Here is a 15,532-nt window from a genome sequence, read left to right as displayed (position 1 = left end):
CGTCCTAGGGTTGCCCAGGACAAGTAAGTTGGCCATTTTTTCAAGAAAAAGACACACAATGCTTTTTTCTTTACCCTAAAATAAAGTACATTGTGAACTGAAACTGGTGTATGATTAATATTGTTTGCCCTGAGAAAATATTCATAATAAGATGTGTATAGTCAAATCACTCTGTTTTACCAATGATGATGTTTCTTAAAATAGTTTTTTACTGATAGAGTACAGAGCTATTTCTCCACATACCCTATTCACCAATTTGACACAAGTTCATTTGTTTCACTTTGCTCTAGTTTGTCAGTGATAGCTTTTTAAAATGTTTTTGTTATTGTTATATACTTTAGTACTTTTTTCCAAAGTTAACATCACCAAGAAAGGTTTATTCAAAGAAGTTTAGCTTTTGTCCCTCTAACCTACGTCTACTTCTCTAACCTACTTCTTCCCTATTCAATACATTTTTATAGTTTTTGATTTATCCATATATATGTGCATACATTTTTTAAGATGTAAAACATACTCACAGAGTCACCAATAAGCCACTCGTTTTCCCCTAAGTACGTGTCCAAATTTTGCAGAAGAGGAGGTGCATCACATGTAAGTAGCTCCTTAAATATCTGATTCTAGGGGAGAAAGGAAAGATCACTCTAAGGATAATAGGAAGAAAAAGAGTTGAGGAAATAGATTACATTTTTGTCATCAGTTCTTAGGGTTTTTTTCATTTATCATGACTAAATCATTCATCAGTAAAATCTTTGCATAGTTTTTAATCCTGATTTTTGTTAGTGAAAATTATTCCATTATGCTTTTACATTTCTAAAATCCCCCCACCTTTTTGGGCTCACTCCCTTTAAAGTTAAATAGTGTAACTAAAGGAAAAGAAACTAACTTTATTTTCTTGGGCTAGATTCCTCCAGTTTGGCAGTCTTACACTTAACAGAAGTATTATGCTTTTGGGCCTTTATGAATTTCCTCTCTTTGACTTAACATTGTACCTTAGAGATTCTCTGCCTTGAATATCATCTATAAAATCCATCACCGAGGTGTCCCCTTTTGATAGAATATGTAAGATATTATTACAAAGCAAATAATATCCTTGGGGAAAAAATGAACAAATATACCCACTTAAATAATTATCTTTGTTTTTACTTAAATCTGTGAACAACAAGTAATTTGTTCATGGTGTCTGTCTTGGTAAGAATTGTTTATTTGTTTATATATGAAAACTGGACTGGTTTGTATTGTGGATATGAAATGTAAACTAAACTCAAAAATACTATAAAATATGCATATATCATCAATATTCATAAATGACCCACAATAAAATTGAGCCCTTATTAATGTCAGATAGTGGATAACTCCTTCATCGATTCGCTGAGTTACTATTATGACTTAGCTAGGTAGTACAGATTATTATAATGCCTTATATTGAGGAGCAGAGTTTATAAAAGCTTCATTACACCTGTACATATGTTTGTCACATATCACAAACTGAAGGTTAGGAAGCTTGTCATTATTTTGATTTTATATGCTTTCCGCGGCTCTGTACCACCTTTGTATATATGGTTCTCTCTCTATGGTAAATATATTCATGGTTCTAAAAATAATGGGAGTCCTTTAGCCCCTTATACAAAATTTGTGAGCTGAGAGGCAATAGGCCCAGAAACGTGACATTTCCCACAACTTAGCGTAGCTCAGCATCAGTTGGGGAGGCAGTAGCCAGCTTGGCTGTCCTGGATAGCTGGAAACAGGAGGGAGTTCAGTGGAACAGGATGTAGATGCTGTACAGCTTTCCAGAAACTCCTGTGTGCTCACTTGGCTAATTCTGCTACTTCTCCTGCTGTGCATTTCCACAGTGTAAGAGACACCAGTGCTTTGCATAGGCAGTGCCAGATGAAATCTTACCTCTACACTCTTGACTTCTCCTTTAGCCTAGGTTCTCTTATTGTCTGTGGTGAGAAATCATCTCAGTCTAATGAAATGTAGACTGCTAAACAGCATAACCATTTGTGTTTTGAGTCATTTTAAACAATATTCACCAGAATAACCTAAAGAAGATAAAATGTTTTTGTGTGCTGTGCTTCGTCATGCAGTCATATCCAACTCTTTGTGACCCCATGGACTGTAGCCCACCAGGCACCTCTGTCCATGGGGATCCTCCAGGCAAGAATACCTGGAGTGGGTTGCCGTGCCCTCCTTCAGGGGATCTTTGCCACCCAGGGATCAAACCCAGGTCTCCCACATTGCAGACAGCTTCTTTACCATCTGAGCTACCAGGGAAGTCCCCAAAATGTTATTATACATCTTTTTAAAGTATATTTTCTGATAAAGCCTCGATAGCCATTCTTATACTTGATGGAGTCAGATTTTTCCTACCTCCTCCTCCGAAGTTATAAGGCAGTAGATTTGTGCACACTGAAAAGTTATTGCTATAGTTTTCTATCAAACAACCTTTACAGGGTTTAAGGAGGTTTGTATATTTCTCCAAAGTACCATTTTAAAATCCACACTTATCAAAATCATTTAGTATTGGAAATGGGCCACTGATGTTCCTTCAGTCCTGCTTACCCTTCGTCCCCCACCCACAAACCCCTGCTTTGTTCTTCAGATGAGAAAACTGAAACAAATGCATTGTATAACCACAGAAATTCTAGTGAGAGCTTCAAGGATTTTCAGTGTGACCAATGCACAGAGACAAATTTTGCCTGTAAGTTTAACTTTCTTAAATTTTAAATTAGAAATGGAATTTTTATCACTGATACATTTATAATTAAATTTGATAGATTTTGTTTTAAGCACATATAATAAGAGAACTGTCTTGACTGTTTTTCATCTTTACTGTTTTCAGGAGTCTGCTTTTGAAAGTTTTACCTGACCACAAGGTGGCAGCTATGCAACCACTACAGAGAGACTAAGTGACAAGATACAAAAGAACTGTGTTATTTTTCATTGTATTCTGGTCAAATCCTGCTTTACTAATCAGATAATCCAATAGTCTGGCTATTTGCAGTAATTCTGCAACACATTGTCCATTCATATGATTTATTCATAAACTTGAATTATGTCCTGTGAATGTTGGGTTTTATTTTGTTTTGTGGTAGGTAGTATGTAAAAGCATTGTTATTCTAACACAAAGGTAAAGTTACTCTCATCATAAATGTTCAAAGACATTTTCCTTTGGGAGATTGCTTCTGTTATGGAGCCTCAATCACAGAAAGGTACAAAGTAGAGAAATAGAGAAAGGCAAGCCAATACGGGACAAAAACCTTTAGATACTTTTTTTCTAAATTGAAGATTATATATATCTGCTTGTTTCTGCATTTATAAGGATAGGTGAAATGTAGATGTCATGTCTGACAAAAGAAAAAATAAGCACTGAAGTATATAATACTACTATTAATAACTAATATTTAGTAAACACTTTCCACCTAGCCATGGATACTCTACTATTTAATCCTCCCAACATACTTCAAGCGGGCTTCCCTGCTGTCTCAGAGGGTAAAGCGTCTGCCTGCAATGTGCGAGACCCGCGTTCAATCTCTGAATTTGAAAGATCCCCTGGAGAAGGAAATGGCAACCCACTCCAGTATTCTTGCCTAGAGAATCCCATGGATGGAGAAGCCTGGTAGGCTACAGTTCACAGGGTTGCAAAGAGTCGGACATGACTGAGTGACTAATACTTCAAAGTAGATTGTATGCTATCCCTACTTTATAGACATTGAATATGAAAATTTGATAGGGAGTTAAGTGACAACTGGTAAAAAGAGAATCAGGGTTCAAGCCTGGCAGTCTAACTCTAGAGCCCAAATGTGTTTCTATCATCAAGGCTGAGCCTTTATTTAACACTTTGCTCTGGTTAGTCAAGTATGTGTGTGTATATATGCATGTGTGGGTGTCTCCCCACACACCTTATATTTATATCAAGGAACCAGTAAATGTGAATACTTTTATGTTCCAAATATCTCTGTTTAAATCAGAGGGTCCTAATCAAATGGTATTTAGAATAAATGGTGGTGGTGATGGTGGTTTAGTTACCAAGTCATGTCAGACTCTTGTGACCCCATGGATTGTAGCCCACCAGGCTCCTCTGTCCATGGGATTGTCCAGGCAAAAATACTGGAGTGGGTTGCCATTTCCTTCTCCAACTAAATACGCTTAAGTAAACTAATAAGACTGCCATTTGTTCTGTGCTGTAGCTTTTCTTTGGTGGCTCAGATGGTAAAGAATCTGTGTGCAATGCAGGAGACTTGGGTTTCATCCCTGGGTGGGGAAGATTCCCTGGAGAAGGGAATGGCTACCCACTCCAGTATCCTGCCTGGAGAATTCCATGGACAAAGGAGACTGGCGGGCTACAGTCCATGGGGTCACAAATGGTCACAGCTGAGCAACTAACCCTTTCACTTTATTTAAGCTATAACATGTACATAATAAATATTCCTGCACAGCTGTTTTGAATGGCTGCTGGCCCTGTGACATTACACTCAGTGGTTAAGAACGTGGAGCCTGAGCCACAGTGTCTGGGATTTGAATTCTACATGTACCACTTACCAGCTAAATAACCTTAGGCAAGTTATTTACACTTCTACTTGAACCTCCATTTCTTCATCTGGAAAATGAGGATAACAGTTTCCAATATTTAAAATGATGCAGCCTTGATGATAAAAGATATGAATACTGGGGATGTGCCTCAAGTAAACAAAGGAGTAAATAAAAACAGAGGAAAGCATCCAGGAAACAGGACTCTAGCTCAAGAGAAAGATGTTCCTGGGATGGCAGTGAAGGGAAGTCCAATGGTGAAAGCTGTGCAAAAACCTAGACAGCTCTACAAAGGAGAATGACAATCTCTGGCTGGATATCTCCAAGGAAATAATGGAAACAACAGATTATCTGATATCATTGACTTTGTGGAATACAGTATTGGCAGGCTATTGGGTAGTGTGGGAAGGTTCACCAATAAAAGTGAAAAAGAAGCAAATGAAAAAAGGCAATTACTCCTTAGAGGAAAGGGAGAAAGGAAATATAGGCACAGTTCTGCACACTATTTTCATAGGCATTGTAATGACTGTCGATTTCACCACAAAATTTTAATATTAGGAGTTTGGAGGAAGGGAATCAGAATGACTGCGTAGGAGATAGATTCTCATTAGTCTCATAAGTCTATCAAAACTAAAATTTGTGAATCAGAGAAAGCCATATTTACACATCCTATATGGAGATGTCTAAATCCTAAAGAAACAGATAAAAGTGTTAAAGCGAGGGCTGCCCCTGAGGAAGGGTTAATACAAAGAGGTGGGGCAGGAATCACAGTAGTACTTTGTTTTAAACTTTTTACTATAACTTGATATTTTAAAACTAGAGGTATGTTTTACTTTGATAAAAAGGAACTTTTAAAAGCACCTAACATAACATCTGGCAAATGGATATGATTAATAGCAAACTGATCACATTACTTTTATATCTTGTCTTTTCTCTGCCCAAGGAAAACGAGACATGAAATCATCCAGTGTGTCCACAATTGCATCCACTTGACATTGTTCAAGTTCTGTTTTTCCAGCCAAATCTACGGAATAGAGAGAGGACATTTTATGCCCAAGAATATACTCAATTTAATTTACCATTGTAAAGCTTTTTTGTAAAAGGCAGCATATTCATATGGTTCAAAAATTCTGAACAGTATACAGTAAAAGTATCCAGTGAAAAGTAATTTCCACCTCTGCTCCCATTCACTTCATTTTGTTCCTTACCTACCTATCATATTGGTAACCATTTTCATTCATTTATCTTATATTATTCTATTGTTTCTTAGTGAAAATAAGAATTTATATCCCACTCAGCATGCACCTCTCCCCATGTATCCTAGTTTTTCCTACAAGTTCTTTAAGGGCATCCTTGCCCTTTTTTCAGGCACATAGGATTCCTTTAAGTGGAAGTGCCACTATTTACTTAACTAGCCTCAACTGATTAGGTTTGTTTCCAGTCTTTTGCTAGTACAAGCAATACTACAGTAAACAACCTATACATATATTATCATTTATCTTGTAGAAAGAATTACTCCTACTTGTACAGATAGTTTTTTGTCAAGAGCATGTGTTTGCTTTCTAGAAACTATAAGTTTAAAATAATACAGATAGTTTGGGTTTTTTTTTTTTCCCTGCCATTTGATCAACATTTTGCTAAGGAATCATTGGTCTTCCTAAATATATTTTCATTGGTGTCAATTTAAAATGCTTCTGTGTAGAAGCATGCTGGATTGGTTGCATTTCTGCAAAGGAAACATTAGCAAAATGAAAAGAACCCACTGAATGGGAGAAAATATTTTCAAATGATATGATCTATAAGGGATTAATACCCAACATATATAAACAGTTCATACAATTCAGCATCAAAAAGAATCCAATTAAAGAATGGGCAGAACTGAATAGACATTTTTCCAAAGACGAAATGCAGATGACCAACAGGCACATGAGAAGATGCTCAGCATCACTAAGCATCAGGGAAATGCAAATGAAAACCATGATGAGGTATCGCATCACTCCTGTCAGGATGGCTGTCATCAAAAAGAACATAAATAACAAATGTTGGCAAGGATATGGAGGAAAAGGAACCCTCCTACACTGTTGGTGGAAATAGGTGTGGTCACTGTGGAGAGCAGCAGGGAGGTTTCTCAAAAAACTGAAAATAGAACTACCACATGATTCACCAGTTCCAATCCTGGACGTGTATCTGGAAAAGATAAAAACTCTTAACTTGAAAAGATACATGCACCCCAGTGTTAAAGCAGTGTTATGTACAATTGCCAAGATAAGGAAGCAACCTAAGAGTCCATCAAGAGAGAAATGGATAATGAAGGTGTGGTGGTTTTGAGAATCAGGATGTCTCTGGCCAGGTGGTGCATGCTCAGGTGTCTGTTAACACACCGTGCCCTTGAGAAACAACCTGAGTTTGTATATTAATGACATGGTATATGAAATTAAAAGACGCTTGCTCGAAAGAAAAGCTATGACCAACCTAGACAACATATTAAAAAGCAGAGACATTACTTTGCCAAAAAGGTCCATCTACTCAAAGCTTTGGTTTTTCCAGTAGTCATGTACGAATGTGAGAGTTGGACCATAAAGAAAGCTGAGTGCTGAAGAATTGATGCTTTTGAACTGTGATGTTGGAGAAAACTATTGAGAGTCCCTTAGACTGCAAGGAGATCACACCAGTCAATCCTAAAGGAAATGAGTCCTGAATATTCATTGGAAAGACTGATGTTGAAGCTGAAACTCCAATACTTTGGCCACAGGCTGCGAAGAACTAACTCATTGGGAAAGACCCTGATGCTGGGGAAGATTAAAGGTGGGAGGATAAGGGGATAATATGGTTGGATGGCATCACTGACTTGATGGGTAAGTTTGAGTAAGCTCCGAGTTAATTATGGACAGGGATGTCTGGCATGCTACAGTCCGTGGGCTTACAAAGAGTCAGACACAACTGAAGGACTGAACAAGACTGAACTGATGCCTCGTGTATTTCCTGTTAATTTCTGATAACTTAAGATATGCACTCTAGCAAAAGTTTGGGTTCAGATACATCTGTCTAATTTTTCAGCTATATTCAAAGAAGGGATTGAGAACAAGGAGGTGTGGGGCAGGAGAGACTGGGCAATATAAGATAAAGTTGTCTAGGGAACTCAGGGAAAATGAAACTGATAGAGCTGGTATATTTATACTAACTTGGCATTTAATCCCGTTATCCCTTGCACTGTATAGTTTAATCTCATTCAGTAATAGAGCTGCTAAATGAATAGTAAATATATGCCATGCATTTTTTTAGTTATCAAGAACCTTAAACATAAAGAATATATTACCTGTGTTTCTGGTCAAGTATCTTGCAATTGCTAGACTCTGGTGAAGGTTAAGTCCATCAACTTCCAAAATGGGGATTTTGCCAAATGGAAGAGCTTAAAATAAAATAACCAAATAATCAACTTCCAGAACAAAATCAAGTCATAATACTTTTGTTTTACTGATAATTGTGGAAACAAAGCATGAGAGTAACATTGCAGAATTCTTGAATATTTATTCTGTAAGGGATATTGTTAGTTACTCAGTCATGTCCTACTCTTCGTGACCCCATGGACTGAGCCCGGTGCCAGGCTCCTCTGTCCATGAAATTCTGTAGGCAAGAATACTAGAGTGGGTTGCATTTCCTTCTCCACGGGACCATCCCTACCCGGGGATCAAACCCAGGTCTCCTAAATTGCAGGCAAATTCTTTACCCTCTGAGCTACCAGGGAGCCTATCTAGTGCAGGGGTCCCCAACCTCTGGGATCTAATCCTGGTGACTTGAGTTGATGTAATAATAATAGAAATAAAGTGCACAATAAATGTAATGCACTCGAAGCACCCCAAAACCATCACCACCCCCACCCTGGTCTACAGAAAAACCGTCTTCCCGAATCTAGTCCCTGGTTGGGGGTTAGTGGAATCTTTACATTTCACAAGTTAAAAAAAAAACTTGTTAGAAAAAGAAGCTGGCTCACAGATACAGAGGACAAACAGTGGTTACCGGTGGAGAGAGGAAAGAGGGGACAGGCAATATAGGGGTGGAGAAGTAAGAAGGACAGAGTATTATGTATAAGATGAGCTTCAAGGATATATTGTACAAAGTGGGGAATATAGCCAATATTTTATAATAACCATAAATGGACTATAACATTTAAAAATTGTGAATCGCTATATTGTACATCTGCAACTTATATTGTATGGCAACTATACTTCAAATTTTTTTAAAAAAGGTGGGGGGGAATGAGTTGTTAGAACTGCTATAGAGTTAGTGACAGAACTGGGTCTAAAATCCAGGTTTACATCAATGCTTAGATACATTATCTCACATACATACTGTATAATTTTTTTTAAAAAACTTCTCTTTTAAAGTCTCATTAATTTTTCAGTCTTCTGAGATTATATAAATTATTCTTTAAAACCATAGTCTGAGGAATATGGAGTGTTTTGATAATTGAGTTATGGTAAGGAATCTAGCCAAACGCTGATTCTGATGAGGGGCTTTGAAGTATATAGTAAGGCAACAAACATATTTGTACAAATATACAACAGACTCAGAGAACGTGTATTAATATTTCTCTGTAAATCCTACTTTGTTTTCTTATCGAAACCTATTATATTTTTGTCAGCAAGTAATTTTTATTCTTTATTACAGAAACATTCTAAGTTGAAGATAAATACAAATTCTACCACAAAATTATAACCATTTTAACATTTTAATTGCTTTCCCATATACATGTAAATTGGAGTAGCAAATGGCAACCCACTCCAGTATTCTTGCCTGGAAAATTCCATGGGCAGAGGAGACTGGCAGGCTACAGTTAGTGGGGTTGCAGAGTCGGAAATGACTGAGCAACTGAGCACACATGCATACATATAAATATAGAATCATAATGTACAGAATGTGTGTAAACCACTTGTTTTTTCATTAGATGATACCTTTCCTTTTTTCTTTTTTTTACTTCTGTTTTTCCCTGCTTGTCTGCACCGTGCAGCCTGGGGGAATCTTAGTTCACCAACCAGGGATCAAACCTGTATCCCCTGCCATGGAAGTGCCGAGTCTTAACCACTGGACTGCCAGGAAGGTCCCTGATAATACCTTTTTAAATCTTTCTAAATCAATAAAACACCATCTTTTGAACAGCGTGCACTTTGCCGTATGAATTAATCACGATTTTCCCTACCTGTGTCTTGCTTGCTCAGTTGCTTCAGTCGTGTCTGATTCTACAACCCTAAGGACTGTAGCCTGCCAGGTTCCTCTGTCCATGGCAAGAATACCAGCAGTGGGATGCCATTTCCTCCTGCAGGGGATCTTCCTGACCCAGGGATTGAACTATCATCTCCTGTATTGCAGCTGGATTGTTTACCACTGAGCCACCTTAGGTTTGGGCATAAAATTATTTTGGAATGAGGGAAAAGAATAAAGTGCCACTTAGAATCCCACAACCCTAATTCAACCGCTAGCATCAGCCTTCAAGTGTCTTTCATATGCACTGAATAGTGCCTGAACTACAGTTCACACTGAGAATAAAAACCTTGCATGCCTCTTACTGTTCTAGGTGTTTAAGAGACTCGGTAAGCAAAACAAAGTCCCAAATAAAGCTGGCACAAATTGTGATGCCTTATTTGAAGCATATGATGAAGAATAAATAACATGCCTAGCATTTGGGGGGGGTTTCCCTTGTGCTAGTCATTGTACTAAATATCAAACATGCCCATTAGGTCTTCAGGTACTTACAACAGCTCTATGAAGTAGGTATTAACTACCATCTTGTTTTATAAATGAGGAAAAGTTATACAAAAAGCCCAGGTCACACACCTGGTAAAGGTGAGATCCAAACTGAGGTCAGTTGGAACTCTTGCTCAGCTGTTTTTAGTTCTAAGATCCATGTTTTGAGACAGATATTAAAACTCAGAGCAACCCCAGAGGATAGTATCCAAGTTAGAAAGGGTCTGAAAATCACATTATATGAGGATTGGCTTAAGAACTTCACACTATTCACTGAAGGAGACAGAACAAACTAAATGGAACATAAAAGCCATCTCCAATATGGCACAACTATCAAATGGAAAGAAAAATCTTACTTATTCTAACTATCTCTAAAATGCAGAACCAGAACCAAAAAAAAAAAATTCTTTTTCCAAAAAGAAAATTTTAAAGGGCAGATTTTAACTCAAGATCAAGAATAATTATTTTACCGTTGGAACTATTAACAGTGGAATGTGTTTTCTTATGAGATGGTAAGCATTCAGCTACTGGAAGCCTTTGAGCCAAGCTTGGGATGATTGCCAACAGTTGGAATACAGGGCTGCATCTAACAAGAAGAAATTTAAGAAGACAAATACGAAGTCCTTTATTTGGTTCCAGAAAGAAATAATTTCAGGGTGTTGGAGTTGCAACTTAACAGGAACACCTGTCAAAAAGCTTTAAGAGATTTAGTGATGCTGAACATAAAGCCTCAGTGTGCTATAGCTGCCAAAATAGCTACTGTGATCTTGGTAAAATGTCTTAGAAAAATGTCTCAACTTGTGCCAGGAGTGATCGTCCCAGTCTACTGTGTGCTGTTCTCATGTCTGGAACATTGTGTTTCCCCATAGGTGCCACACGTAAAATAGCAGAGTCTAGCAGGAGCCTGTTCTACTTGGGTGGTGAGGAAACCCAAACCAGGGGAAACAAATAAATAAATCTCCTCTTCAGGAAGAGCAGACAGTTGTCCCTTGAACCTACATGTGATTGCGTATCTCAGTCTATAGGAATCAGTGTCTAAATAAAGAAGGCAGGGAAGGTTGGACTTAATTTCACAATAATCAGAGAAACAATCAAGGAAGTTCCAAAAGTTGATATCTAAACAGAGATACACGTGCATGAGTTACCTAGGGACTTGGTTCTGGATTCAGCCAAAGATTGTCTTTATCTTCAGAGCATTTTCATTGAACTGTCTACACAGAAATGGCTTTCTCTCTGATGTTTTAAAGATTCTAAATTTCTTCAAATAATTGGATGTGAGAGAAAAAAAAATTTGTTCTCCCTTATTTAAACGGTAATTCCAAGACCAATATGTGAAAGCCATATGGAGATAATTTCAGTTTTGTATAAGGAAGTTTCTTTTAAAAGTTTTCCTCCCCTCTACTTTCTGTTCTCCCTTTCCAGAATTTCATGGAAATGTTGCACCTTTTAAACTGACTGATTCTCAATTGTCCTTATTTTTCTCTTATTTTTCATTTTTTCCCTGTTGTGTTTTCTGGAGGATTTACTTACTTTTCATCATTTTATTTGTCTGTTTGTATAAGACATTAACTGAAGAAAATTTTGTCTCTGAACATTCCTTTTAGGTTGTATAGAATATCTTCTCTTTTCTCTGAGGATGGTATATTTTTTTAAGTTGTTTTCTTTCTACACTATCTTGACATCTTCAGAGATGAAAACAATTTCCATCTCCTACTTCAGAGATGGACTCAATAGTTCTAAGGTTCTTCCTACCCCTCTTTGCCAGTGATTGGTTCAGAAATGGGCACATGGACCAGCCTGAGCCAGTGAGACATGAGAGGTTTGCTGAGGTCTCCTGGGAAATTTTTTTTTCCTTCTGGGAACACCTAAGGGAGCAGTGTTAAGTTTTCTCCTATAACCTCTCAAGATTGCTGCTCAACACTGCCAGGCTGGAATTTCAGCAAATATATTGCTAGAGCTTCATGATTCAGCCAACACAGTGAGGGGGAAAACTGAATAAAGCCATCCTTGGACCCTGGCCTTCTGGATTTTCAGTTATGTGATATAATTTATGTCCTTGTTATTTAAGCCATTTGGTTTCCTGTTAAAGCAACTTATCTGACCCATTGTCCAAATGCTATTGATAGCTGAGCAAGCCCAGTCAATTCCAATGGTCAAAAGTTTAACTTCTGTGTTTCTCCATTTCAGCTCTTCTGATGGAGCTTTATGTTCAGTTATTTTGATCTGCTCCCTCTGTCAAGTGTGTATTTTCACCGCAAGTAGGAAATTTTCTGGGTCACATAGCATTTATTTAACTTGCCTGAACTGCTGTTTAAAATGTAAAGCTACATAAGATCTAAAAACCTTTATATTTTCTTTCCCCCTGAGGAGAGACAAAAGGTTCTAGAAACATTTCCTCTTCACACATTTCCATCAACAATGTTTATGCTACTTACTTGACTTGATTTCAGGCCAATCAGCTTGTTCTATTCTGTGGTCTTCATATTTTATGTCCAAATATGCAAATATATAACGAATAATTTCTGCTCTCCCCCTCATATTAAAATAAATGAGTTTGTAGTTTGGCATGGTGTGATTCTGGAAAGAGTGAAATAGAGCAATTATTTTAACAGCTCTCTAGAGATGTTTCAACGTTTTTCTTGAAGGACTTTTTGAAAAATTTATGACATCGTCTGAGATAACTGGAGACATTAGAGGATATTTCAAAACCAGAATTATAAATCATTATCTTAATAATATATGGGGAAGATTTGATAGAAATAAGATCCTGACTCTCTTTAAGAACTAGCTGGAACATTTCAGTGAAATAACCAAATCCAGGTTTTATTTATAAAAAGATATCAGAGAGTACCTATACATCAAACTTTGGAGAATGGAGTCAAAAACTTTGCATTTTAGGATTTTTTTTTTCTTCTGCCTTTAGACACTTGTAATGAATGGTGTTTGACATCTGCTTTGTTGTTTGCTTTGGTGACACAGCTGAGTTTGTGGGGACAGCTGGGTAAGGATTGCAAGGGCAGGGTACACACAAGAGGCATGTAAACCAGCATGTCGATTTGTCATGCTGTGATTTCCCCCACCCCATTGCTTTTTCCTGAAGGAAGGGAAGACTAGGGGAAATAACTGCTCTCTTCTCTTACTGCATCCATACTGCTGAGTTCTATTGTGTTGCTTCCACATACAAACAGACCCCATATTGGGGACCTCTGTTGGGATGGGATGATGGTGAGCTTATTTCTTTATTCCCTCTGCAGAGGAGCTAAGAAGAAAGACACAAATATTTCTTACATTTCAGGAAGTTTGCTAAAACAGGCTATATTGGTTAGATGGAGGTCGTCATAATTTTGTGAGTTTTTTGTAATTTGTACAATTTCATTTCTATTGTCTATAAACATTTTGTAATTATAAGCACTAATAGTAGAATGTATTGCAATCTTATAATGATTAGGCAACTGAAACACATTTTCATTTTTCCACTTAGTTTCTGTGTGCCTTTGGCTGAGTCAACATAGTAGTATCTCCAAATTTCACAGTCCACTTTTTATAAATAGAGATACTAATATAGATTTGGAGATTTAATGAGGTAACACATGTACAGCATTTAGCACAAAGCTAGACACTGAATTTTTAGCTGTTAATAATTTTGAATTCATTCTACTCAAGAATAAACACCATGATTACAACACACAAAATTTTAATTAAATAAAAATAATAAATAGCATTTATTTATTTAAAGTGCTGAGCTTAAATAGTGTATTCTCTACTAAGGAAGTCTTTCAGAGATATGAATGGAATATTAGATAAAAAGTTGGCTGAATTTGGAATGCAAAGTTCCATCTGAAATCACTTCACATAAAAGATAAAACACAAATCAGTCTATCTGTGGGAATGCTGATGGGGAATAACTGTCTGATTGTTTATCTAGACCCCCTCCGGATCCAGGACACAGTGATGGCAATTTCTAGCAAATCTATTTCTCTAGGCCCAGGTTTTTTCATATCTAGATGCTGTGGAGGTGGCGCTCCTTGTAAGAGACAGAGTCACCCTACAGTCCGCGTCCTGTCCACTTCCATTAGCTAGTCGAGTCCCCACCCAAGTGAAATGTGGCACATACCACACATCAGTATGTGAGGGAATGTTCGCTAAAGAATTCACTAAACTAATGAAAATTCCAAGGTTTCCAGCCCCAAATTCCTTTGGGATGAAATATGCATATAGGAAATCCACATTGGGGCACTAAATTAAGTGCCCCTCAGAACAATGAGGTTGTTTCCCAAGTTTCTTGGAAATATTGAGCTTAGAAATAGTGGGAAATATATGAGAACAAAAAAAAATAGTGGATAAAAATGTAAAGTAATACATATCTTTCTGAAAAAAATTTTACATAAGCAAAATAAAGGATCCACATTTATGCAGGATACAAAATGTAATTGTTAGGATTCCTTGGTCTATTTGTTTAAAATCTGAAAAGAACAAAAATAGCTCTTAGAGTGAAAGTGTTGTTCTTAATTGGAGTTTTATTTGAAAAGCATTTCATGTTGGGGTCCTTTAACTGGACTGGAACCTGGTGATCCAGAGTCAACGATAAGTAAGTGAAAGAAGGAAAGAGGCTAATATTCCCTGGGTTACGCAGCTAGCTTCTGCGCTCCAGGGAATCAGCCAAAAATAGAGAGAAAGAGAGAGAAGGACACAGGGACCCAAGTCTCTGGTGGAACAAGGATGCTTTATGTACTCATCTCACACGCTAGTAAAGTAATGCTCAAAATTCTCCAAGCCAGGCTTCAGCAATAGGTGAACCATGAACTTCCTGATGTTCAAGCTGGTTTTAGAAAAGGCAGAGGAACCAGAGATCGAATTGCCAACATCCGCTGGATCATAGAAAAAGAGAGTTCCAGAAAAACATCTATTTCTGCTTTATTAACTATACCAAAGCCTTTAACTGTATGGATCACAATAAACTGTGGAAAATTCTGAAAGAGATGGGAATACCAAAACACCTGATCTGCCTCTTGAGAAATTTGTATGCAGGTCAGGAAGCAACAGTTAGAACTGGACATGGAACAACAGACTGGTTCCAAATAGGAAAAGGAGTTCGTCAAGGCTGTATATTGTCGCCCTGTTTATTAACTTCTATGCAGAGTACATCATGAGAAACGCTGGACTGGAAGAAACACAAGCTGGAATCAAGATTGCCGGGAGAAATATCAATAACCTCAGATATGCAGATGTCACCACCCTTATGGCAGAAAGTGAAGAGGAA

General features: G+C 37.4%; 1 protein-coding gene across 3 annotated transcripts in view; it reads right to left on the bottom strand.

Moving 5' to 3' along the window:
- Positions 1-15,532, bottom strand: part of HPGDS (hematopoietic prostaglandin D synthase) — a 29,804-nt gene that overhangs the window by 4,657 nt on the left and 9,615 nt on the right. For 2 of the 3 annotated variants that reach the window (XM_010848343.1, XM_010848344.1), the window contains exons 2-5: positions 12,708-12,849; positions 7,847-7,939; positions 5,445-5,554; positions 519-617 (exon numbers count right to left, since the gene is read on the bottom strand). In XM_010848343.1, coding sequence (XP_010846645.1) covers positions 519-617; positions 5,445-5,554; positions 7,847-7,939; positions 12,708-12,840 — 435 coding nt within the window. In that variant the 5' untranslated portion in view covers positions 12,841-12,849. The remainder of the gene's footprint in view (positions 1-518; positions 618-5,444; positions 5,555-7,846; positions 7,940-12,707; positions 12,850-15,532) is intronic. The other variant, XM_010848345.1, reaches the window with a different exon arrangement.

This window comes from Bison bison, unplaced genomic scaffold (genome assembly GCF_000754665.1).
Source record: "Bison bison bison isolate TAMUID 2011002044 unplaced genomic scaffold, Bison_UMD1.0 scf7180017864263, whole genome shotgun sequence".
NCBI lineage: Eukaryota > Metazoa > Chordata > Mammalia > Artiodactyla > Bovidae > Bison > Bison bison.
The sequence above is the reverse complement of the archived record's forward strand: the minus strand, read 5'-3'. Positions and strand labels throughout refer to the sequence as shown.